The sequence below is a fragment of the Protopterus annectens genome, chromosome 1.part1, assembly GCF_019279795.1.
Source record: "Protopterus annectens isolate FY-2018-M chromosome 1.part1, PAN1.0, whole genome shotgun sequence".
In the NCBI taxonomy this organism is placed as follows: domain Eukaryota; kingdom Metazoa; phylum Chordata; order Ceratodontiformes; family Protopteridae; genus Protopterus; species Protopterus annectens.
This window is the reverse complement of record NC_056726.1, coordinates 19459152-19485274: the sequence shown is the minus strand read 5'-3', so window position 1 is coordinate 19485274 and position 26123 is coordinate 19459152. Positions and strand designations below refer to the sequence as shown.

The 26123-nt window shown below is 40.1% G+C and overlaps 1 protein-coding gene across 1 annotated transcript in view; it reads left to right on the top strand.

Moving 5' to 3' along the window:
- Nucleotides 1-15887: 15887 nt before the first annotated feature.
- MTMR12 (myotubularin related protein 12) overlaps nt 15888-26123 on the top strand; it is a 1177010-nt gene continuing 1166774 nt past the window's right edge. Inside the window, exon 1 of the mRNA XM_044073440.1 lies at nt 15888-16130. Within this exon, the coding sequence (XP_043929375.1) occupies nt 16059-16130 (72 nt within the window). The 5' untranslated portion in view covers nt 15888-16058. The remainder of the gene's footprint in view (nt 16131-26123) is intronic.

The following is a 26123-nucleotide window of genomic DNA, read 5'->3' as shown; positions in this document are numbered from 1 at the left end:
AATCTCTTTCTCTTGATGCACAGGCTGTAAAATGGTTCAGTTCCTATCTTATTAATAGGCAGCAACCTATCTTCCCACTTACCAGTCACCTTAGGTGTCCCTCAGGGCTCCATTTTAGGCCCTCCCCTATTCTCAATTCTCAATTTTCATCAGTGATCTTCACTTAGCAATTCCTCATGCTACTTGTATGCAATATGCAGACGACTCTACAATTATATGCTCAGCCAACTCCTCATCTGAACTGCAATCCATAACTCAAAAAGTGTTTAACTTAGTAGAAACATGGTTTCTTCAACATTACCTCCTTTTGAATAAAAAAAAACAAAGCTCCTTCTCTTTACTCCTACCCGTAAGTCCACCCAAATAGATTTCTCAGTCACATCTAACAATGGTATACTCATATCACCTGATTTAACAACCGAACTCCTTGGAGTTACAACTGACAACAACCTCAACTTTGATACTCATATTAACAACACAGTAAAAAGTCAACAAAAAAAATGGGCTCCCTCTATCGGATCAAACCCTTCCTTACTCCATTAGCTAGATCTACTATTGCCCACTCCCATCTAATCTCAACACTTCTCTATGCCTCTCCTATTTATACTAGTCCTTCCCAATTATCTCACTCTACTCAGATAAGTGAGCAAATGAGATGGGAATGAGAGGAGTGACCAAAGTCAAATTTGCAGCAGGGCCAGGCAATTCCAAAGCCACCAAGTTTAACAGTACAACACTTGGGTGGTAGGGCAGGAAAAACAAACAATGCAGACAGGCAGAGGCCAGAGGGCAGCAATAATATTCTGGATTTCTCCTTCCTCGACATTTTTCTGAAAGTCCCAAATTTCAAAATGTTGACCATTTAGTCCTTGCTTCCAGTGATTCTTCCTCAAGTTTACATGGTGACTTTGCATTTTAAGAACACTTATCTTTGTATTCCTTTTTATCTACATTTCAGGAAAGCCTTACATTTTTCTGTCTTTATATCACTTCCATTTTTCTGCTGTACCCTTTGGTCTTTCTACTACCTCAAGGGTAGTCACAAAGTCCCTTTCTCTTATCATTGCTTTTTGCAGATTTCAAACTTGTCAAATATTTCCTTATCTGGATTATCTTCTCATTCAGCCTCCTAACCAAGAGCTTTTTTTGACTCATTTGCATTTAGAAATGGACCTTCTGGCCAAGCTGGTGTTCTAAAGAACTTTTGATTAATACTATCTCAGGATGAGATTTTCCTGGGCTGCAGAATTGACAACTTGTCAGTGGTAGTTTTCTTTTTCCCAGAAGACAACTTTATTTTCTTTCTGGATTACTTTCAGAACCTTCTTTCTTTGGATATGATCCCTGTGTTTTCGTTTGACAGACTCCATATGAGGAAAGTACAGTGGGATCTGAAGTCTGTTTGGACGAAACATTGCCATACATTAACCTTTAAAATTCCTTTTCTGCCCTTCATTAAGGAGTTTTCTTGGTCAAAAGAACAGGTTTTGCTGAATGCAATGATACCTCTTCTGTTTCCTCCTGGTTTTTGCCAAGAACTGTTCACAGATGCTTCAGATCTGGCATAGAATGTTTATTCCAAGAACATCAGGGTTCAAGGAGTTTGTTCCCACTTGAAACAAAGGGAGCACATCAGTATAACAGAGATAAAGCAGATATTTTAACTCTTCAGTGTCTGGATCACCCATGGACTGTGGATCATCTTTGGATGTTCACAGACAGCACCATGGTTATGTGTTATATCAACAAGAAAGGCTACCAAACCATACCTCCTCTACAGATTGACTCTGATAGCTTGGGAAATAGCAGGCTAACACAAATTTCTACTCTAGGCTTTTTATATAACCTCAGACCATTTTAGCAGATGCAAAGCAGACCCTCACAAATAGATGTTAAACACAGAGGTCTTTCTGGACATTGTCAGTCACTGGGGTACTCCACAAATCTTTTACCTCCATGTACAAAAGATAGCATAAGAGTGTTTTATTCAAGACTACCACACATGTAAAACACACTCTGTGACCTTTCTCCCTGGAAAAGGAAGTTCCTTTATAGTTTGTAGATGTATACTAGGCCAACAACCACTAGGGCCCTTATAAGCCTAGCAGTGCAACCCAAAATGTGACCCATAAATATGATTTATGTAGGTGGTGATTTACTGAGTGCCTCTGTGCATCAGAGACATAGGAGCCAGACCAGGGGTGACTTTCCAATAACCCATCCATTGGTCTAAGTTGTGCTTAAAAAGGGATAAGTAAGAACTCTGCTTCACATGGGAGCCTGGTCCAGAGAATGGGAATTCTCTGTGAAACATATCTGTCTCTTCTCTGTGAAACATATCTGTCTCTCTTTCTCTCCCCAGTATGTCCTATTTATGTCATAAGCAAAATGTAGGTCTTTTAATCTGGTAGTTCTGATACTGTTTGTTTTGAGGATGTGCAAAAAGTCCATCAAAACAGGGTCCAGGGATGCCCTGTATGCCAGGCAAAGATCACCTCTCAGAAGTCTGTATGATACTGAGTAAAGAGAGAGGGTTTTGGCACAATCATGGTAGGACATTGTGTTTACTCTCTTATTCATTTTGTAAGGAACCTTTCTGGATGTTCCATTTGCTGCATGTTTATAGTCAGGTACATACCGAAGGGGGCATTATACTCTATGATGGGTCTGATGAGGGGCGAGTACAGTGGTATGATGACCTCTCTGGATATAGATGCCATGCCCTTGCCTATAAGTTGAGCAACATAGAAGAATTTCCTTGCTACCTTGGAGACATATCAAAATACACCAACACAAACAAAACAGCAAAAAGCTTCACCAAAGAGGCAGCAACTGGGAACAAAATCTATTTAATGGTCCTTCTGGTACCTCAGCATACAGCTTTCAAGGAATAATACAAGCCACCAATCTTCCCCATTATATTATTGGTCGTTTTGGGCCAGTTCCTAGCTTCTTTCAGCCCCCTGATATAAAAAACGCTAAACGCGCGTTTTTTGGCTTGTACCTACTCAGCACAAGATCCTCGTGGTGGCCAGCAGAGTAATCCAAGCTTCAGAGAGCTGAAAAAGCGACTTTACCTGATATAAGTATTTTTTGTGGCTTTCCACTTCTATTTATCTTGCTACTGTATTTTCGCCTGTTTGCTGATACATTGCTACTGTTTTATTCTGCATTTATTCTGATATTGCACTTGTTTCTCAGTTTGTTACTTTAAATATCTGTAACTGTTGCAAATTGTTTGTGTAGGCTGTGATAGCCGATTTATAGCATTTATAAGTGTTTACTGTATCTGTTCTGCTTGTCTCTTGAAAAAAAAAACAAAAAAATATCTCTTGTTTTCCCGCCTTGCTAAGCTAGATTAGTCCAGTTTCAGAGCTTGCTGATCCCTGGACTTTGTTTGCAGTTCCTGTTACTGATTCTTTACCTAATTTGGAAAGGAGGAAGTTCCTTTGCTATCCAGTGGGAGTGGGAAGCATTGAGCTGCCTGTTGGTCCAGTTTTGTGAGGTTTCAGCCAGCAACTTGTAGTTTATTGGTCGTTTTGGGCCAGTTCCTAGCTTCTTTCAGCCGCCTGATATAAAAAACGCTAAACGCGCGTTTTTTGGCTTGTACCTACTCAGCACAAGATCCTCGTGGTGGCCAGCAGAGTAATCCAAGCTTCAGAGAGCTGAAAAGCGACTTTACCTGATATAAGTATTTTTTGTGGCTTTCCACTTCTATTTATCTTGCTACTGTATTTTCGCCTGTTTGCTGATACATTGCTACTGTTTTATTCTGCATTTATTCTGATATTGCACTTGTTTCTCAGTTTGTTACTTTAAATATCTGTAACTGTTGCAAATTGTTTGTGTAGGCTGTGATAGCCGATTTATAGCATTTATAAGTGTTTACTGTATCTGTTCTGCTTGTCTCTTGAAAAAAAAAAAAAACAAAAATATCTCTTGTTTTCCGCCTTGCTAAGCTAGATTAGTCCAGTTTCAGAGCTTGCTGATCCCTGGACTTTGTTTGCAGTTCCTGTTACTGATTCTTTACCTAATTTGGAAAGGAGGAAGTTCCTTTGCTATCCAGTGGGAGTGGGAAGCATTGAGCTGCCTGTTGGTCCAGTTTTGTGAGGTTTCAGCCAGCAACTTGTAATTTATTGGTCGTTTTGGGCCAGTTCCTAGCTTCTTTCAGCCCCCTGATATAAAAAACGCTAAACGCGCGTTTTGGCTTGTACCTACTCAGCACAAGATCCTCGTGGTGGCCAGCAGAGTAATCCAAGCTTCAGAGAGCTAAAAACGCGACTTTACCTGATATAAGTATTTTTTGTGGCTTTCCACTTCTATTTATCTTGCTACTGTATTTTCGCCTGTTTGCTGATACATTGCTACTGTTTTATTCTGCATTTATTCTGATATTGCACTTGTTTCTCAGTTTGTTACTTTAAATATCTGTAACTGTTGCAAATTGTTTGTGTAGGCTGTGATAGCCGATTTATAGCATTTATAAGTGTTTACTGTATCTGTTCTGCTTGTCTCTTGAAAAAAAAAAAAACTAAAACAAAAAAAATATCTCTTGTTTTCACGCCTTGCTAAGCTAGATTAGTCCAGTTTCAGAGCTTGCTGATCCCTGGACTTTGTTTGCAGTTCCTGTTACTGATTCTTTACCTAATTTGGAAAGGAGGAAGTTCCTTTGCTATCCAGTGGGAGTGGGAAGCATTGAGCTGCCTGTTGGTCCAGTTTTGTGAGGTTTCAGCCAGCAACTTGTAGTTTATTGGTCGTTTTGGGCCAGTTCCTAGCTTCTTTCAGCCCCTGATATAAAAACGCTAAACGCGTTTTTGGCTTGTACCTACTCAGCACTAGATCCTCGTGGTGGCCAGCAGAGTAATCCAAGCTTCAGAGAGCTGAAAAAGCGACTTTACCTGATATAAGTATTTTTTGTGGCTTTCCACTTCTATTTATCTTGCTACTGTATTTTCGCCTGTTTGCTGATACATTGCTACTGTTTTATTCTGCATTTATTCTGATATTGCACTTGTTTCTCAGTTTGTTACTTTAAATATCTGTAACTGTTGCAAATTGTTTGTGTAGGCTGTGATAGCCGATTTATAGCATTTATAAGTGTTTACTGTATCTGTTCTGCTTGTCTCTTGAAAAAAAAAAACAAAAAACAAAAAAATATCTCTTGTTTTCCCGCCTTGCTAAGCTAGATTAGTCCAGTTTCAGAGCTTGCTGATCCCTGGACTTTGTTTGCAGTTCCTGTTACTGATTCTTTACCTAATTTGGAAAGGAGGAAGTTCCTTTGCTATCCAGTGGGAGTGGGAAGCATTGAGCTGCCTGTTGGTCCAGTTTTGTGAGGTTTCAGCCAGCAACTTGTAGTTTATTGGTCGTTTTGGGCCAGTTCCTAGCTTCTTTCAGCCCCCTGATATAAAAAACGCTAAACGTGCGTTTTTTGGCTTGTACCTACTCAGCACAAGATCCTCGTGGTGGCCAGCAGAGTAATCCAAGCTTCAGAGAGCTGAAAAAGCGACTTTACCTGATATAAGTATTTTTTTGTGGCTTTCCACTTCTATTTATCTTGCTACTGTATTTTCGCCTGTTTGCTGATACATTGCTACTGTTTTATTCTGCATTTATTCTGATATTGCACTTGTTTCTCAGTTTGTTACTTTAAATATCTGTAACTGTTGCAAATTGTTTGTGTAGGCTGTGATAGCCGATTTATAGCATTTATAAGTGTTTACTGTATCTGTTCTGCTTGTCTCTTGAAAAAAAAAAAAAAAAAATATCTCTTGTTTTCCGCCTTGCTAAGCTAGATTAGTCCAGTTTCAGAGCTTGCTGATCCCTGGACTTTGTTTGCAGTTCCTGTTACTGATTCTTTACCTAATTTGGAAAGGAGGAAGTTCCTTTGCTATCCAGTGGGAGTGGGAAGCATTGAGCTGCCTGTTGGTCCAGTTTTGTGAGGTTTCAGCCAGCAACTTGTAGTTTATTGGTCGTTTTGGGCCAGTTCCTAGCTTCTTTCAGCCCCTGATATAAAACGCTAAGCGCTTTGCGATTTAGCACGATTTCTTGTGAGCTGCTACTGTTGCACACTAGGGCAGCGCGGTTAAGCAGATTTAAACTATTAGGGCTACCTAAATTACACTCTTCAAATTTTCCCTTAAAACTACCTTCCTCGAACTATACTATTGATCTAATCAGCGTATCCTATAACTAAAAAGATCATCTCTACTTGACTCCAAGTAGACTATTCTCTATCTGTTAAACCTAGCACTTGCTCCTACAGTACTTATTACCTTGATATGGCACTCTTGTCATAGATAGTACCCCAAAAAGGCAAACCCCCATTTCTGTCACCCACGTCCCCGGAATCTTTTTCAAAGTTTTTGTCTATTCCTTCTAGCATGTCGACGGATCAGTTGCTAGTGTCCTCTCCTGCTCAGCTGGTGAACCTGAATTTTGAGGCAATGTTACAATTGCCTCATGTACACAGACAACCCTCTCCTCCTCCCACAAAACACAAATACATGCGAGAGATGCAACTATACGGCCAAACTGGAGGCTGAGCTCTCTCAACATAGGACTGGCAAGACCAGTCAGGAGGAGAAGGTTACCACACACACTATAGACCCAGTCTCACATAGTACCATCACAACCTCAAATCATACACATAAACACACAAAGACATACTCGGAGGCTCTGAACAAAAATCTACCAAAACAGCAGAGGCCACCTAAGCAGACACCCAAACAACCACCACCTCAGAACACAGCACCTGCAACACATAGACCTCACAGTCAGAGTGTCAAACAGTCACAGCCCTTAAGGCCAAACACAATGCCAGACACACTAGTCATTGGTGACTCCATAGTCAGACACACTGACGTTCCGCTCACCAGACTGAGTAAGGAGAAGGTCACAGTAAGCTGCCTGTCGGGCGCTAGAATCCGCCACATATCGCAAGCACTCAGGTCTCTCAACAGCAGGTACAAATATGACTCAGTCATTGTCCATGCTGGTGTGAACGACCTGAGACGTACCTCCTTGGACTACATGAAAAGAGACATTGAGGAGCTCTCTGATTATGTAGCCCAGGCAGGTATGACCCTGACCTTGAGCAGTATCCTACCTTCACCAAGAATGATGCCACAATACAGAGATAAGATGATCAGCTTTAACAATTGGCTTAACCACTGGTGTCATTCAAAGGGGATCCAGTGTCTGTCTGCCTGGGATGACATGCTGGACAAGCCACGCTGCTTCGCAAGGGATGGCTTGCACCTGTCACCCCTGGGATTCCGGATATTGGCAAAGGCTCTTGCCACCCCATAGTGCCTTTTTAGGCAAGGCTCAAATTCTAAACCTACCACCCTAGAACACAAAAAGGAAAAAACTAAGGGTAATGCTGCTCAATGCCAGAAGTCTAAATCTCAAAATGCACGCACTTTCGAGGCCCTTCTCAATATGGAGAACATCGATGTCTGTGCTGTGACAGAAACCTGGTTCAAGGCTCCTGAGAGCACCCCAGCACTATCAGGTTTTACCTCATATCATGCGTTCCGGCCCCAAAATCCGGACAATACCAAGAAAGGAGGGGGGGGGTATCCATATTCATCAAGGACACCCACACCTCAAGACTGGTGGCAACGCACGATGCATCGGAGACCATCCAGGTGCAATTAACCATAGGCAAGACTGCTCTGCAAATTGTAGCATGTTACAGGCCACCCTCACAAACTCAGGAACCTCACATGGCCTTTCTGAAAACACTAGAGGGATAAATGTATCACCAAACACCATCATACTAGGTGACTTCAATTACCCTAATATAGACTGGGAACACTACTCAAGCCCAAACACCCTAGCCCAAAAGTTCCTGGAATTCATAAACTCAAATGCCATGGAACAACTAGTCACCATCCCCACAAGAGGAGATAACATACTTGATCTCATCATCACGAACATGGGAGCACAATGTTCAACACCGAAGTATACCCCTCACTGGTGAGATCAGATCACAAACTAATCTCGCTGGAGGTCCTCATCCCACCCCCACCTGAAATAAAAAAGACCACAGTAAAAACTTCTCGAAGCCGACTTCACACTTCTAAAGACTAGTGTGGTCTCCTTTAAGGACCCCGAGCCGGTGGAAAACAGTACTCAAGCCGCTGAATCACTCACAAATGCCTTCTACCAGCACCTGCAGGACTGCATGGATAAGGCAATCCCAAGCAAAACAAAGACTCTCTGTACCAAAGGCAAGCGTCCACTCTGGTGGACCCCAGCCATAAACAAACTCTACAACAAAAGGAGAAAGCTACTACAAGATAGAGCAAAATCCTTAAAAGGTAAGACACCCTTGATCACTATAAGTAAAAACTAAGAGCTCTCATAAAATCATCCAAAGCAAATTTTGAGAGAAAAATAGCTAAAGACTCAAAAGACAATCATAAGGCATTCTTTAGCTATGTTAGAAACCTGGGAGGAAACTCCCAGATATGCTCAGAACTAGTCAAAATGATGTGAAGATTACTGATCCTACAGACATTGCCAACATACTGGCTGACAGGTTCAGTGCAAACTTCTCCCCTCCCCAAAAGGAGAGATATCTATACCAAACGATTGCAGCCCCCAAACATTTCCAACGCCCAAGTTAAAACTGCTCTCTCCAAAGCAAAAACACAGCATCCATGGGACCCGACGGTGTCCCCGGCTGTGTGCTCCACGAACTCAATGAGGAATTAAACCCACAACTAGGACAGCTATTTAATCAAAGTCTTACCTCTGGATATGTACCCAGGAGTGGCGCACTGCAACTGTGGTCCCACTTCACAAAGGCGGTGCTTCCACCGACCCTGGAAATTACCGCCTATTAGCTTGACAAGCCTTATCTGCAAAGCCATGGAGAGGATCATAATGGACCTCATAAATAAAGACATAGGGAATTTGCAGACCTTGGATCCAACCCAGTTTGGCTTTGTCAAAGGCAGATCATGCCTTTTAAACTTGGTTGACTTTTTGAAACAGTCACCAAAGCCATTGATGAGGGAAAGGCAGTCCATACAGCCTACCTGGATCTGGCGAAGGCCTTCGATACAATACCTCACTCGGGTATCATTGAAAAACTCAGCAGCTTAAATGTTAACCCATACATCACAAGATGGGTTGCAAACTGGCTGAGTGACAGAACCCACAGGGTCAGAGTTGCTGGCGCCATGTCAGACTCAAAGCCTGTCACAAGTGGGGTCCCACAGGGCTCAGTCCTGGGCCCACTCTTGTTTGGCATCTACTTTTCCGAAGTACAAGCAAACACAGGAGGGTTATGGCTGACAAAGTTTGCAGATGACTGCAAACTGGGAGCCATAGTAGAAAACACATCTGACACAGATATCCTTCAGAAGGGTCTCACAGAAACGGATAACTGGTGCCAGAGCCATGGCCTAAAGTTAAATGCCAAAAAATGCATAGTCATACCCTTCGGGAAAAACAAGGTTACCCCTAGCTACCAAATAGGTGGCAATCCACTGAGCACAGAAGAAGTCATCAGGGACTTGGGGACCCAGGTTGATTGTAGTCTGTCATTCGACACCCATGTAGCTAAAGTAGTTAGGAAGACCTTCTACATTGCCCACCTTATCATGAAGGGATTCTCATCTAGATCAAGGGAGGTCATGGTCTCCCTTTACTCATCACTCATCAGACCAATGATTGAGTACAATGCCCAATTCGGAATGTATCTGACCCGACACTTGCAGCAGCTGGAGACCACAAAAGTTCCTCACCAAAAGGATAAAGGGTCTCAAAAATCTGTCCTATGCTGCCCGACTGAAAGAACTCCAGCTCTATTCAGTCGCTTACCGCTTGCTCAGAGGTGACCTTTGCCTAACATACAAGGCCATGTCAAACCCAGATTTGATGAATATGCTTCACCTCAAAAATCTAGATCCACCAGAGCCACAAGGCGGAGACTTAAACCTCGACACGGCTATTAATAGGACGTGCTGGAGGGATAGATTCATCACCCAAAGACTCCCTATGCTGTGGAACAAAATCCCGGTATATGTGAGGCAGAGCACCTCGCTGGCTTTGTTCAAGAGAAATCTTGACCAATGGATGGGAGATCACAAATATACCCCAGGGATTACCTCAGTGTCACTGCTCGACAGAGGCACAGCAAAATAATGGGTATAGTTCCCCATACTTAAGGGGTGGCGTAAGCCACAAAACGATGGGCTAGGCTTGTAAATGCCCTCGGGCAGATAGCCTAGTATGAACCTATGAACCTATGAACCTATGACAGCCTCAAAATGTATTAGATCAGTTGGACACGATAAACAAGAACATTGCTTCATGGGTATCTAATGATATGTAAAACAGGCTTATGGCAATATTAAATATCACTTGGTCCGAAGGAGGAATGTACCTTCCAGAAATCGACTACATGCACAAGTCTACATTTGAGGACGAAATACATATTTATTGACATAATCAGATCCCAACACAATGAAAGTACTAAACCTTGAAGAAAAGATGACTAAGATGATAAATCAGACTGAAGAAACCAAAGAACAAACCCAAAAAAACAGCAAAAGTGGCGACTGGAAAGTGATAACTGCGAAGTCCAACAAAATCCACAAAATGTAAAAGTTAAGCACACAATTTCATTTGAATCGCTTTTCGTCCAGCTAGTAGCCAAACTTCTTCAGACAACAAGATAAAATAAACTACTGCATACAGCTCCATTTATACTTCATCTAAACCATTTGTTGTACAAATTGATTAATTGGTAAGGAAACCACTTTAAAGAAACAGGTTCCTCAAAAGTGAAATAAAATACATTCCTCCAGTTTAAACACACATATAAATACATGTTAAAAAATAAAAAATATATAATATGGTACCATAAATACTTATTTGCTTATTTTAAAAATGTACATAGCCCTAAGGCTTTCCTAATGTGTGCACATTCACCATAAAAGACTTCTTAATTTCAAAATACAAGCCAAAGAAACTTTGTCATTCAAACCAGGAGCCCTATATGATTGTAACTTTAACTGCCAAATCAACTCCTGCCTTTCCAACAGCTTTCCCACAGCTGACCATCAGATGTTACAAACTCCTCTCCTCATTCACTGGTCTCCTAGACCAGCATTATCCACGTCCAGGCTCAACCCAACCCACGTCTAGGGCCAGTGATGAGACTGAAGATGATGGTTCAGCTTTACACTGATACCAGGATGTGTTCTCTAGCTCCCACTGCTCAGCAGCAGCTTTGTGAGCTCTTTAGTTGCATTTTTTGGGAGGTACATGTGTGCTTGGACAGTGTGCAACCTTTAGACCAAGTGATGCTGCTTGCAATGTGGAGGTTGCTTGGCTCTTAATACTGCTGTTGCAACAAGCCAAGGCAGCCTCTCTTCCCCCAGATATTCCTCTCAACCTGCAGTCATCAAAAGTCTGGACAAAGGCTCATGCAAAGCAGGGACATTTGGCCAAAACTCTGGGAGTTAATTAGCATAAAATATGCATAGCTAATAGCATAACTCCTCACACTCCAGCTAGAATTGTGGGTTACTATCACTCAGAAATACAAATTTAAAAATTAAAAAAAAAAAGATATGACAACATGATGCTAAATATAACCAGAATAATCCTGTTTTATTTAGATTAAGCTTTGACTGACTAATAAACTAGCATAAAATAGAATGCATTATTTTATAAAAAGTACACTCAAATAAACTTTGACTAATTAGTAAGCTGGCATAAAAGTAAAATAAATATATTTTTATATAAAAAAATAGAATCAAGACAATTATACCCTAATTCTGAAGCTCTCATTCTCACAATGAACACAGGGAGTACATGCAAACTCCACATAGAAGGCACCATACCTTGCAACACTTTAGAGCAAAAACCAGGTTACAAAAGACCAACATCAGAGACAGGGGTTAAATACTGCTTTTGTATATTGAGAAATTTGTTAGAGTAACTCACTTTGCTTTATCATGCATTTACTAAAGGATATGAAGTCTGAAACTCAAATCTCTATTATTATTTTGTGACAGCAATCCTCAATGATTTTACAGAAACCCATACAATTTATCTGAAACTGACCAAATATATGAAGAGAAATCAGGGACATCTGAGAGTTGTGCTAAGAAGACATCTATGAGAATTTGAATAAAATGATCTTGAAGTATTGGGAAAAACTTGTAAGTGGTGGGATCAGAATCATTGACAGAATTTGAAGGACATACAGAAGACATTTTTATGCTGAGGGGAAGAACTGAGACTGCAAACCCTACTTACTAAGACTTATGTAGACGTGGGGAGATGGGCTAACTAGCTGGGACAAGCTTTATTTAGTCTTGGGGACAGTGATACCTTTGGGAATATCTTTTTTCTAATTGTAAATTAATTTTACATTTTTAACATGCCCAGCTATGAGTGTGTAATGCAGTTAGTTTTTAGAGAAATACTCAAAGGACAACAATGGTATTATATTATTAAATTCTTAACTTCTCTGTCCTTTTTCTCCCTATTTACAGTCCCTGCTCTGGATAAACAACAATGCAGCATTTAAAAAATTTTAAATCAACTGTTTCTCTCCACTACAACAGTACCTTACAGTACTGTGGTGGTTTCACTTTCAAAAAAACTTCTGTCCCGCATTGGAAAAGCTTGTTGCAGTCTCATATTCTTTGATGTCATCAAGGCCAATGAATACAGGTAGGTTTCTGGCCAATTCCCTCCCCAAACTGACATCACCATGACCGTCCTAAAAACCTACCCATGCTGTGGTGTCACAGCTCCCTGGCACTTCCCCTACCCATATAGAAAGTAAAGGCTAGAACAAGGAAACAGTACATGAGTCAAGTCTCCTGCTGTGAGCTGTCAATCACAGCAAGTAACAGCTCAAATTACACTATGCACTTTGGCAGCTAAGGAAGTTAGGTGTGAAGGAGGATGGGAGATGAGTAGAAGTACTACAATTCAGGCTTCACAAAAGACTGCAATTCAGCCATTCTAAAAATAAGCAGCAGTAAAAAGCATTTTAAAAATCTGCTCTTTGGCATTTGCACTGTTTGTGTTTTAAGTAGTCATTGAATTGCATGAAATGTTACTTAAAACTAACATATTGAAAGACAGCAGTGTATGCATGTAAAATCAATGCAATGAAAGGAGCTTTAGTGAGAAAGAGGCCTGTGTGATATATTCTTTTACAGACAAGCACTGCATTGTGGGATACCTAGAGGCAGACTAAACAATCAGGATCACTTCAAGATGCTAGACCCCATGTGGTCAGACTTAGCAATTATGTATAAAAATATTTAAAAACCTATAAATAGTCCTAGAGAGGTGTTAAAATGCAGGAAACACCATACCATGACGAAATAAGCATGTTTTTGAGTCTGTGAGTACAGTTCTCCTTTAATGTTCTTCACTAAAATGCAGCAGCAGTCTAATCCTTTAGGGATGGGCAAAACAAAAACCCCAGAAATTTACAGGCAACCCCACAATGACTTCCATGTACACTAAATGCTTGCAGTTATGGTTCTAATGATGATGATGATGATGGGCAGAAAGCTGATGACACAGTGGTGTGGCTGACTAAACTGCAAATAATTATAACTTAAAGGGACCACTCAGTTTTTAGTGGCAACATGTTTATGTGAACAAATGTGTATTTTCTTGGAACTACGGGACACTTAAGAGGCATGTCCCAGGATGGACAAGCCAACATCCACCACCCTCCAATACCTATGCCATGAAGTGAATGTTAGTCATCTGGGTCACAATCTGGGTTTTATCCATCTGCACTGTGGGGTCAGGTCAGAGTAAATATATGTTAATGGGATACAGGCTCTAAAAAAATAATTATTTTAACATCAGAACTTCTAGATTCCAGACTTCACTCTCTTTGACCATCTAACCGATTAACATGATCAATACATGGAAGAACGTTCTTGATAGATGGGAATCTTTAATGTCTTGTGTGTACTATAATGAACACACTGAAACATGTAAAGATGTTACAGATAAATAGCTAAGGAAAGTTAAACATGCATTGAGAGATAAAAGGCTAAGTATAGCAACTCAAGATAGTGAACTGCATGCATGCTGGTTCATAAAATCCATGGAAAAAGTGGGTGACACAGACAAATGTAGCTTTTTCAGTAACAAACAAAAAGTAGTTTCACATATTGTTGCTGGCTGTGATGGCTGGCGGTCTTTATAGTGAAAGGCACAATAATGTGGCACAATTAGTACAGTAGAAGTTATACAAATATTACAAAATACAAGTATATGAGAAACATTGGAAACATGAACTACAAAGAATCACTGAAAAACCAAGAAATAATGATAACATGGGACTATCAAATACCAACAGCAAAGAAAGAAGAAGTAAGGAAAACAGATACTGCAGTTGAAGAAAAAAAAGGACAAAAATGGTATTAATTGTTGAAGTAATTATAACTTAGCATCTACTGTTCTCCTCCTTACTATGTGATATAAAGCTATAAAATATCAAGACACGCAGGCAGAAATTAGAGAATTGTAAAACAAGAACACCAAATTAGTTTCAGTAGTACTAGGAGTAACTGGTCTAATTGAACAGAATTCCCAAGCATACTTAAATATGTTACTAATACATGTAACTACTATTATCTCTCAATTTGTTAACAAGAGTGCCGGACAAAGCCATTGATAATGGGGGAACAAAGGGCCAAAATTGGGGACAAATTTTGAATATTGCTCTTATAAACCTAGAAAGCTGCTGGAATAACAAATTTTGCATTGGCATGAACTTTCTGAAAGACATACATTATGAGATTCAAAGGTCTGTTACTATGTAGTGACTGTAATTCTTAATAATTTGTAAAGAAAAAAATATTTTTGGAAGAACAAACCAAAGATATATATGAGGCAAAAAATCTAGACATTTTGCAAAATTCTGGACAGCTGAGAGGTATACTGGGCATATCTCACAAATGTAGCTCATTTTGAGTAATGTCGGTCATTTTCACTCTAGTTCAAGTACTTCACAGTTCCACAGTGAAAGGCTATGCCATACGTTCAGTAACTAATAGAATATTTTAAACTGATAGCCATGGAGCATAATATTGAATTATATTATTCATCGAAAGAATGTTTTTATAAGTATAGAATAGCTCGTCTTGACGATCATGTGAGTTTCCTAGTTGAATCTGTTAATAAGTTATTAGTAAGGGCTCCACATTTTGGCCATTTGTTCCACATATTATGAGAGGTTAGGTGGTGTGCCTCATTGTGGAGAAGGGAAGGTTGCGAGCTATGAGTTTCTGTGACACATTGTTGGAGATGAGAAGAGCACTCTTGGCAAACATCAAAAGTTGAAGTAGTTATCTTTGGTAGCTTGTATTTTTGAATAATAAGACGTATCGGTGCATTATTAACGTTTGGCATTATTTTGTCGTTTATAATGATTTCTGTTCTGTCACAAAATTAGATTTTCGTGCGAGAAAGTGTAACGTTTATAAGCAAAACCATGGACAAAAGCACTAGAAACGTTTATGTACATTTATTATATAATTCAGATTTAATGGCTGAAATGATAAATGCAGGCATAAACAGCAAATGTGCATTTCCGAACTCCTCACATTCTTGACAAAACTAGAGTTTGTTCAATACTTATTCCGCTGTCAGCAGCCATAATGCACAGTACAGGAAAACGCCGCTGTTTATTTTTCACATCAAAATGTAACGCGGTTGGTCTAAATCTTCGCTTTTCTATATCTTGAATTATAAATCAGGAAACGCACAACACCAATGGGACCTGCCAGGAGGCGGGATTTAATGGGATTGGGTGGAGAAGAGAAGTGTGAAGTTAAGATGATTGCTAACAGAGTCTTCCAATCCAAGGCTCGCTCTGATACCGCATTCTAAAACTGGACGTATGAACTATCAGAAACTAATAGGCAGTGTAATGGCTAAGGATCTGTGGTTAGGAACAGGTTGTTAACAGAATTCCGCAACAGGCTACTTTACCTGTACAGGAATTGGGAGTAAATGCAACTGACCTACTTAAGGAAGCGAATAGCGATATGTTGGGTCTTGGAGGCGGAGGAGCTAAAAATGCAGCTAAACCATCTTTTATATCGTACATCACACCAGAAGTAAGTATCGGCGAGATATGAGCACGGTTTTGAGATTTAACCTGCTGCAGGCCAGTGGTGGCTACCTCGGTCAGTGTGTGTTAGTGTTTGTCCAGCGGCTTCCTGATGAACCTGTAGAGCTTTTGTCTGGGTGGGTGGCGCTGAAGTTTCAGAAAGGCAGATCAGATAGTTTCCTTTCTTGTGTTTGCTTGACGATGTGTCTTGGTCGATTAGGGTTGAACGGGTGTCAGCATGTGTTAAAAATAATAAATATGTCGGTGGAAATACTATGGCACATAAATGGAAATAATGTTATCGACGTACAGTATATAATACAGAACGAGAGAAAAATCTTTGCTCGGGAAACAGTAGCATTAAGTCAGCATTAAGTCTTATAGATTTATAAAAATATACCTATTTGTATAATTGTGAACGTTTTAAATCAGGCTTGTTTCTCTGAAGAACTCATTCAGCTGTTGCTAGCAGCATTACAGAAGCTCAGCTGTCACCCAATTGACACGCTAGTGATTTGGTGTTCACCACAAATGTGTTTTGTTTATGAGATAAACCACAGTTATGTACATTTCTTCTGGACGTAAAATGTTAACCAGTGGCATAGATGCAGAGCCCAATTCACCTTTGCAGGTAATCTATCTCACTTCAATTGTTAAGGCAGTAGACAATTCCAGTTTGTACCGCAAACTCTCTTTACTAAACTCAATTCACCCAGTGTTTAAAAAATAGACACATCTTTCAAAATGTTACACCCCCCCCCCCCCAGCAGTTAATAAATGTACACATGATTTTAGATTAACAGTTCTCACTGTGATCAAGTTATGTACCTGTTGTTAGAAGCATCACTTTGGACAGTTTTAAACGTAATGTAGCCTGATGAAGCTAAAATGTTTCTGAATGATACAGAGAAAATTGTACTCTGTAGAGTGCAAAGAGTATGTCTGGCTACACACTTTGGACTGTAGGGTCATAGAAAGTTACTAAGCTAATGGCCCTTACAAGCCTAGATGAGTTCTTACCCTTATTTCACGATCAGCACCTATTGGCCCTGTCCAAGAGGGACACAGGTGGAACCCCTCCAGGGTGAATTTAGTCACCCATCCAGTCTTCCAGATTGTGTTTGAAGAGGGCCAATGAGATGCTCTGTTTGACATGAAGCCCGTTCCAAAGGTGTGGTAAGCTCTGGGAGACAAATCTGTCCCTCCAGCAAGACTTGCAGAGATTTGCATTGAGTTTAAACAGTGAGATGTTTTCAGTCATCTAGAAAAGTGTGCTAACTTAGTATGATAAATGAGGTCCGATTCTGTTACTGGGAGCATTGGCTCTAGATGATTGTCGCTGTTAATTGACACCCTGATCCCATGTGTAAAAATGGGAGAAAAGGGGTTACAGACAGATGGATGGATGGTTGCCCCTAGTTGTGGTCTTCAGAAGATTGATTTAGAGAAGTTCCGTCTAGTATAGCACCTAAAAACTAACTACTCAGTTTGTGTTTTATCCTGCAGGCATCTAACCAATGTATGTAAATATGTAGTAACTTCCCGATTGCTTTACCTCCTCCTGCCACCTAGGAGTAGCAAAACTGCCCTTTTTTCTGTGGTGTATGCATGCATGCATGTATGTATGTATGTCTGTGTATTGTGCAGTAAAATACAGTAGAGACAACCTAGGAAAAAATACTTGTGCAGGCTTTTCTTTTATATACTGATGAAGCAACACAGATGGAGGATGCTTTCCAACAGTGTTACAAAGAGAAGAAAAATCTCTCACACCAATAGTAACACTGTCTAGACATGCTTTCAAACAAGTTTCCTTCTTTCTGAAGTCCTAGTGGAAGATGTCCAGGATTTTTCAGGTTATTCTGGAATATCTTCTCATTTGTAGCAGCACATTCTCCAGAACATCTGTTACACACACAGACTACCTCCATAAGTAGAGGCCAAACCTATCCGACTAACAAGGATATAGTCCTCCTTTTATACACAATTTTAATGGAATGATTGCTCTTTAACAATGGCTTGTGTGGAAAGCCTCTGTAATTCAAAAATGTAACTGTCTAGAAAGGCAATACTGTCTCTGTGTTTATTTGTTTAAGAAAGAAATGAAAAAAAAAATGCAGTAATGTATAGCAGGTTAACTATAAAGAGCAGTTATAGGTGAATAGTGACAATGTACACTGTTTATAAAAGTTGAAATGCATACTGTAGTCAGCTTAGAATATACTGCTATGATACCACCACAGTGTTATCTGTAGTAGTGTTATTTACATTATGCCATTTCATTTTCACATTTTGACATGTCATGGGTTGAAAATTACACCGCTAGGTTACACCCCCCCCCCCCACCAACACTGGGTTTCAGGCCCACTAGATGGGCTATGAGTCCTAAACAAACCATCTTTATTGTTGTGAGCAGAATCTGACCAATGTTCTACTATAAATTAAACTGGCTGTAAAGAGTGCCAGCATACAGAATTTAGTATTCCCACTGTGTTTCTTATAAAGCCCTGTTAAGGGGGCATAGTCTGTGACCAGCATAAAGTCCCTGCTAAGGAGATCTATTGTTGATGAGAGCAAGTTAAGTATGACAGAGGTAAAATATTGATTGTCGAGCATTATTTCTTGATAGTGGAATATCTAATGTTCATCATATTGATCCTTGCTACAGTAGCCTTAGCTATATGGGTTATAGCTTGCATATGATGTAATAACCGGCAAGCTTCCAAAGCTTCAAGGCACCTTCAGTGTGCAAGCTGAGTAAAAAGACAAGTTTGGGTGCCAAGTCCTTCAGAGCTTTCTTGCCTTCGAAGAGAGTACTTCTCTGCTGGCTTTTGAGGATTGACTTGTACTGTTCCTTTGCTGGGCAGGTTAAGTTTCCTTTGGAAAACACTTTCAAGATTAAAAATAATTATTGTCTTATTGTACTTAACTGTTTAGGGAAGTTATTTTTAAATTAGGAGTTTGTGTTTTAATGGACTGTCATGAGGCCTAACTGTACATTTAAACGGGGATGCACTTTTTCCTGTCAGTTTTCAAAGTTTAAAATAAATGAAAACCATTTTTTCTGAGAGGAATTTGTGTTTATTTTACATTTGGTGTTGGCAAGGTGCTTTTTACTGTGTTCTGTGTATAATAATAATAAAAAAAAAAAAAAGCGACTTTAACATTTTTACTGGATTTTGCTGCTTATTTTCCTCAGGAAAGAGGCACCATTTTTGGTTTGACCATGTAGCAAACTACTGCCCCTATAGTCTGTCCTTCCTCCAGTCACAAAATTAAAAATTTACGCAAACCGCCTTTGCCACCATAGCAGGATAGCAGTTTGCTACAGCTGCAAATGGGTTACTGTTGTGACCATATCTTGTTTCTTAGACCATTCATCCTTTACCTTAGATCTCTCTGGTGTAGCACTAACAGTCACTATGGACTGGAAGTTAGCCATGTCCTCTGTGGCTGTTGAGGTTTCCTCAGTGGGCAAGGGAGAGCCACTCTTCTTGTCGATCCTGGGAGAAGGAACAGGGAAGTATTTCCTGTTTGAGCAGAATGTTATGCTCCTCCTGAGGAAGCTGCTGCCATTAACAACACTGTTGGCCCCATTTTCCTGCCAAAAAGAAATGGAAAACTTAACATGCGTGTACTCCTCATCAAATTTCTTTACATAGGAGTAGTTTACTGGGTCTGGCTTAGGGTTTAACTTGGGCTAATTGATTCTTCTTATAAATTGCTTTCTGGTAAAATAAAGAGGGATACCCCTGAGATTCAGGGTCCTGAATCTGGACAGGAAGATGAAGGGACCGACACAGGATTTTCTCCTCAGATTTCCGATTCCGACTCTGAGAGCAGCTCAGTTTCTGATTCCCCCTGTTAGGGGGGGGGGCATTTTTCTTAGACTGTTTCCAGAACCGGCTAGTGTTTTCAGTGGGACAACACTGAGGTTTCCCAGTCCTTCAGAAAATATGAGCTGCTACAGAGCGAACAAAGTTGGAGAAGCATATACTTTTTTCTTACTTATTTAGGAACTTTACACATTCGGCCTTTTAAGGGCATTAGGGTAACTATCAGGAAAACTACAAGCAGTGGCACACATATCCTCCAAAGCTGACAGAACTGGAGGAATGGATGAAGGCTGAAGGATGTTTTGCCTGCACTTCTGAGGAAAAATCTGCTTTAAGTAATCTAGTTTCTTTCATTTTGCAAGTTGCAACTCATTGTTTACAGCATGTTTACGTGATGCAGTTGATACTTTTTCCAGGGCCAGTGGTACTGTTTAGAGGAGGTTTGCTTGGCTGCTTTCTTAGAAACTCCCAGATAATGTTAAAAATGAGATTTTAAGTTCTTCTTTGGAGAGATATTTAGTCTTTGGTTCGTATACTGCAGAGGTTATCAAAAAGTTTGAAAGAGGAAACCTGATGCAGGGAATCTTTTTCTAAGGGGTTTTCTCGCCCTTCATCCAATTTTGGCAAAAAAATAGTATAACCTCAACAAAATGTGGTAAAGAGATGTATAAGAAGAAATAGCAGGGGGTTCCAAAAATAATTCAGGACCCCCCCAAAAAACAAAGGTGGTCCAACAAGTTAGACTGGCTGTTTAAAGGACCTTGTCCCCCCTCCCACCTTGGCAGTCCCTTTTCCTTTTTAGAAAGTATGAATCTTTGCTTTTCTTTTTGGCAACAAATTGTTTCAACAAATGGATTCTGAAGATCATTCATCAAGGTTACAATGGCAGTGGGAGGAAATCCTTCCTTCCCAGGGGTAATTCCTTATCCACCTGACCAGCCCAGACATCTTTTTCCCCCTATCTTTCAACACATGCTGTCCCAGGGAGTGATAGAACCATTTCCTGCTTCCCAGGCTGGGAAAGCTTTTTTATTCAAAGATGTCTTTAGTACCAAAGAAAGAAAATGCTCAGAGTCCAGTTCTGTATCTTTCTTTCTTAAGCTTGTTTGTGGTAATGTCGACGTTCAGACTGCTGTCACTTCGCAACCTGTTAACTCTTCTTCCTCATTTAAGTTTCCTGGTAACGCTGGATTTAAAAGATGCTTATCACATCCCTATACGTCCAGACGTCATGATTTTCTTAAGGTTTTCTGTGTCTGGATCACATTATTGGTTCTCTGCTTTACCTTTTAGACTGTTCACGACACCAAGAGTGTTAAGTGTCTAGCTCCACTTATAGCTCATTGTAGGCTACAGGGTATCTCCATTTTTCTATATTTAGACAGCTTGCTTATCTAAGTATCAGAAGTCTCCCACTTGGGTAGCGATCTCTTGCATCAGCTGGGTTTTCAAAAGTCTTTCTTGACTCCCTCCCACAGCATTGTGTTTCTGGCTTGTCAGTTAGACAGCTCGGTTCAAAGATTTTTTTCTTCCATGGGGAAAAAATTGTATCTAGATCTATTTCTAAGGTTTATTTACTCAGACTTTGATCACTGCAAGGGAATATGTCAGAATTTTGGGCATCATGGCCTATGATTCCCGCGATACCCCTGGCAAGATTCCACATGAGGCACAGGCAATGGTATCTGAAATCACTTTTAGATCCAGCAGCAACATCATTTCTCAGAAGAGAAGTCATTTGGAGGAGACAGCAAATTTCTCTAAATTCAATACTCCCTTTCTCCCTCTCTGTTCCAAACACGGTCAGTTATCACAGATGCCTCAGACTTGCTTGAGTAGTGGTTTCAGGAGGGATAAAAGTGAAAGATATGTGGGTCACCAAGGACAGATGCAATCACATAAATATAAAAGAGAGGTTTTCCCTGATCAAGGCACTCAACGCTCTGAATCACTTTTGGTTCCCTGGATGTCTTCAAGTTATTACAAATGTAAAATAAAAAAATAAAATAAGTACAATTACAGATAATACCCCTAATGTGGTACATAAACAAGTAAAGGGGAGCCAGGTTGTACCGCCTTTGCAGACTAGCTTGGGATAAAGCTACACAGCACAATTTCACTGTACAGGTATACAGGTATACTACATTCTGTTAGAGCAAAACTGTATGCCTGACAAGCTGAGTAAGGCAAGAGCAGACCCCCATGCATGGAAACTAGATCAGGGCATCTTCCAAGACTTGATCCATCCATGGGGAGTTCCTCAAGTAGATGTGTTTGCTTCCTCTCTGAACAATCAGCTGTCAAGATTCTGCTCTAGGATTCCATGCACGAAGGCCTGGAAGATGGATGCCTTTTCCTTCCCTTGGACAGGAATGTTTCTGTATGCTTTTGCTTCCTTTCCTTAGACCAATGATTAACAGTCTTGAACCTGGAACACATTCTGCCCTTTTGTAAAAATAGTAGTACACCATTGTTTGCATGGTGTACGCCTTCCTGTACTCGTGTTAATTTGTAATACTTTCATTTTTGTGTTCTGTTCATGGTTTGCTGATTTATATTTTTAATATTTACCTAGATGTTGTTTGACTTGTGCATTAGTGTGTCTGGGATAGTTAGTGTGTATCCATTTTTGCTGTAATACTGCACCATTCAATATTGAAATTGCATTTATGCTTTTTGTGAATAGTCTGAGTGCTAGATACTTTGAGGTTGGGTTTTAGGCATAACTCTTTAGAACTTGTTCAGTGGTAATCTCTACAAGCTGTATAGAATGCATGCAATGAACACAGTTTGCAGAAATCTCACTAAAAGATCAGAATGCCACTAATGATCAATAAACTAACGTAAGCAAAACTAGAAAGTCCAGGAATTTTGATTTGTTAATGAAACAAAGCATCACTTCCAAAATGCTGTACTAGTTAGTAGAAAATGTTGCTGTTTGCCTGTGGATTGCTGAAGTTATGATTTTAATACTGTCTCAGGCTTTATAAAGTTATTGCATTGTTCTCCAGAATTATTTCCTATAGTGATCTTGGTGTGATTATATTTTATTTGCTTTACTGATGCAGTATTTTTATAAGCATTGTGCCTGATTTAAATTTAATGCATCTCGGGATATACTTAAGCACTTCATCTTTGCTGTCAGTGGGGAAAGGTTGGTGTACTGTTTATGTATTACATAGACCTTATGGGATTGCATTACAGTTTAGATGACAAAAAGCTTTAGAAGTGTAAACTGATGGGTTGGGCTGCAGATATACTCGAGCAATACGGATTTATATGCATGTAATGCAAACATTTCTTCAGTGCTAATTTACGAGTAGGGCAGAACTTCAATTTCAACACAGCCTTTCAGATTTTCTGGCTCATTTTTTGTCATAGCTTTGTAGCAGTTGAATATGGCTTCATAATGGCATATGTCTGGATAATAGCCATTTGACAGCCTAGATGTTTGCTCTGTCTGTCTTTACAAAGAAGGATCTGGGCTACATGGCAGACTTCCAGTGTAGCTGTACAAGTGACTAGAGGTGGTAGCAAGGCATACAGTTTCTTGTTTCCGTTTTAAATGCACACACCTACATGTGTATGTAGTGTATATCCCTACTGTTACTCCCTTACGCTCTGGGTTTTTCACCAACTTGTATATCAACCAGTGATTACTGTACGTACTATATATATATTACTATCCATTCTGATTAAGTCTTCTGTATAACTTCATGTTTCTTGTACTGTATATATTTTTTTGTTTTCTTTTTCAACTATATTATACTTGGTAACTAATTGTTGTCATTACTTTACTGCTGTAATGTCTGGAGCTTTTCTTCCCAGGACTCAGCTGAAAACGGACACCAGTTGTCCAGCCGGATTATGCTGGTAAACAAATGTTAAATAAATAATAAATGTGTATCTGTGTGTGTGTGTGCGTATCTATATGTATCTGTGTGTGTGTGTGTGTGTGTATATATATATATATATATATATATATATATATATATATATATATATATATATATGTATGTAAAATATTATTTTATTTATTTAAATTTGTTGACCGGGAGTGCCCGACTGGACGTAGGTCCATTTTCAGCGGAGGCCCGGGGAGAAAAGCTCCACAGTTAAAATAAACAGACAGTATTTACATTGGATTACATAGTGATTAACAATTTACATAGCAATTACTTACAACACATTTACAGATGAACATAGTACATCAGTAGACAACTAGAATCTTTATCTGTGAAGTGCATACCAGACATTAACAAATGTTACAAGAAGTTTGTGCTGTATAATAAGTACTGGCTTATGAGCATCTGAGCTTGCTATAATCAAGGTAGTTAGTGGAGTGGAAAGAAAGGTAGTGGTTGGATGGGGTGGATGATATTAGAGTGGGAGTTGCAAGGGCATAGCCGGCATGTTTTTAGTTGCGCTTTTAGTAAAGTTTTGAAGTGGGTGCATGATGGTATGGAGGTAATTGTGGATGGGAGTGAGTTCCATAATTTGGCTATGACGCAAGAGAATAGTGCTTCACCAGCAGAGTTATTGGCTTTAGTGATCTGCAAGTGATTTTTGCTGCTGGATCTTGGTGGTCTGGTGGTGCGATAGGGTTGGAGTAGATTCTGGAGGGATGGGACATTTAGTGGATGGTTTACTAGTTTGTGGGCGAGTGAGAGTTGATACCACTGAAGGAGGTGAGGGAGTTCAAGCCAGCCCAGTTCAGCAAGTGAGAGACAGGGGTGACTACGGTAGGATGCCCCTGTGGCGAATTTGGCGATTCTGTTGTAGCAGGTCTCTAGCTTTTTCAGATCACATTGCCTTAGGTTGGTATATATTGGAGAGGCATAAAGTAGGGTGGAGATAAGGTGGGAATTTGCTTTGGTGAGAAATTGTTTATTTCTGTAGAACGCTCCTAGTTTTTTGTGGACTTTTTTTATAGCCATGGATATGTGAATGTCAAATTTTAGTTTGTCTATTTCCACTCCTAGCAATTTGGTGTGTTCGGTCGGGTATATAGTGGTGTTTTCTTTTGCCGTGATGTTAAAGTGAGAGTTGTTTTGAGTATGTTTGGTGGGTTGGAAGATGAGTAGTTTAGTTTTGTTTGGGTTGAGTATTAATCGGGCATCGGATAAGTATGTAACTATGTTTCAACAGAGGAAAAGGCTTCCTGTGTGACTTTTTGCAGTTTTGGTAGGGACTGGGCTGAGCAGATGATGGTAGAGTCATCTGCGTATTGTATGAGTGTACCATGTTTGGTGGCAGAGGCTAGATTATTGGTGTAAACAGAGAAGAGTAGGGGTCCAAGAATGGATCCTTGGGGAACCCCTATGGAGACAGGTAGTTGGGGAGATATGTCATTCTGCCATACAACGGATTGTTGGTGGTCAGACAGGTAACTCTGAATCCAGTTGGTGACCGATTGTGAGAAAGATAGGTTATTGAGGACAGAGATAAGTTGTTTGTGTGGGACCATGTCAAATGCTTTAGATAGGTCTAGGAAAGTAGCAGAGGAGCGATAGCCATTGTTTTTATGCTGAAGGATAGTGTTAGTAAAGGAGAGTAAGGCAGTGGTGGTGCTATGGTTTGGTCGGAAACCATGCTGAGTACTGGAAAGGGGGATGTTAGTAAGGAGGTAGTCTGAGACTTGAGAGTGTATGCATCTCTCTAGTATTTTGGAGAGTGGAGAGAGAATAGCTATGGGGCGGTAATTGATTAGTTCTGTGGAGGGTCCACCTTTGTGGAGGGGAATTATATGTGATAACTTTCCACAGTGTGGGAACGTAACATTCTGACCGAGATCGGTTAATCAAGATGGATACTGGGTAGGCCAGAGCATCAGCTGAGATTTGTAGGTATTCACTTGGGAGGCTGTCTGCTGCTAATGTGGTGGGTTTAAGTTTAGTTGAGTTTTTTTATGTTGGAGGTAGGTACAGGAGAAAAAGAGAAGGCAGTGGGGAGATTACTAGTTGAAGGTGTGGGTTGGAGGGGAGGGGGATTGTGTTGTTTTAGCTAGTGATAGTATGGTTTGGGTAAAGTGTGTGTTGAATGAGGTAGCAATATTTCCTGAGGAGTGAGGGATGTTAGGAGGAGGGGTACTGACTTTACCTGGGTGGAGGATGGAGTTTATGGAGGACCATAATTGTTTGGGGCTGTGTTGTGAGGAGTCTAGG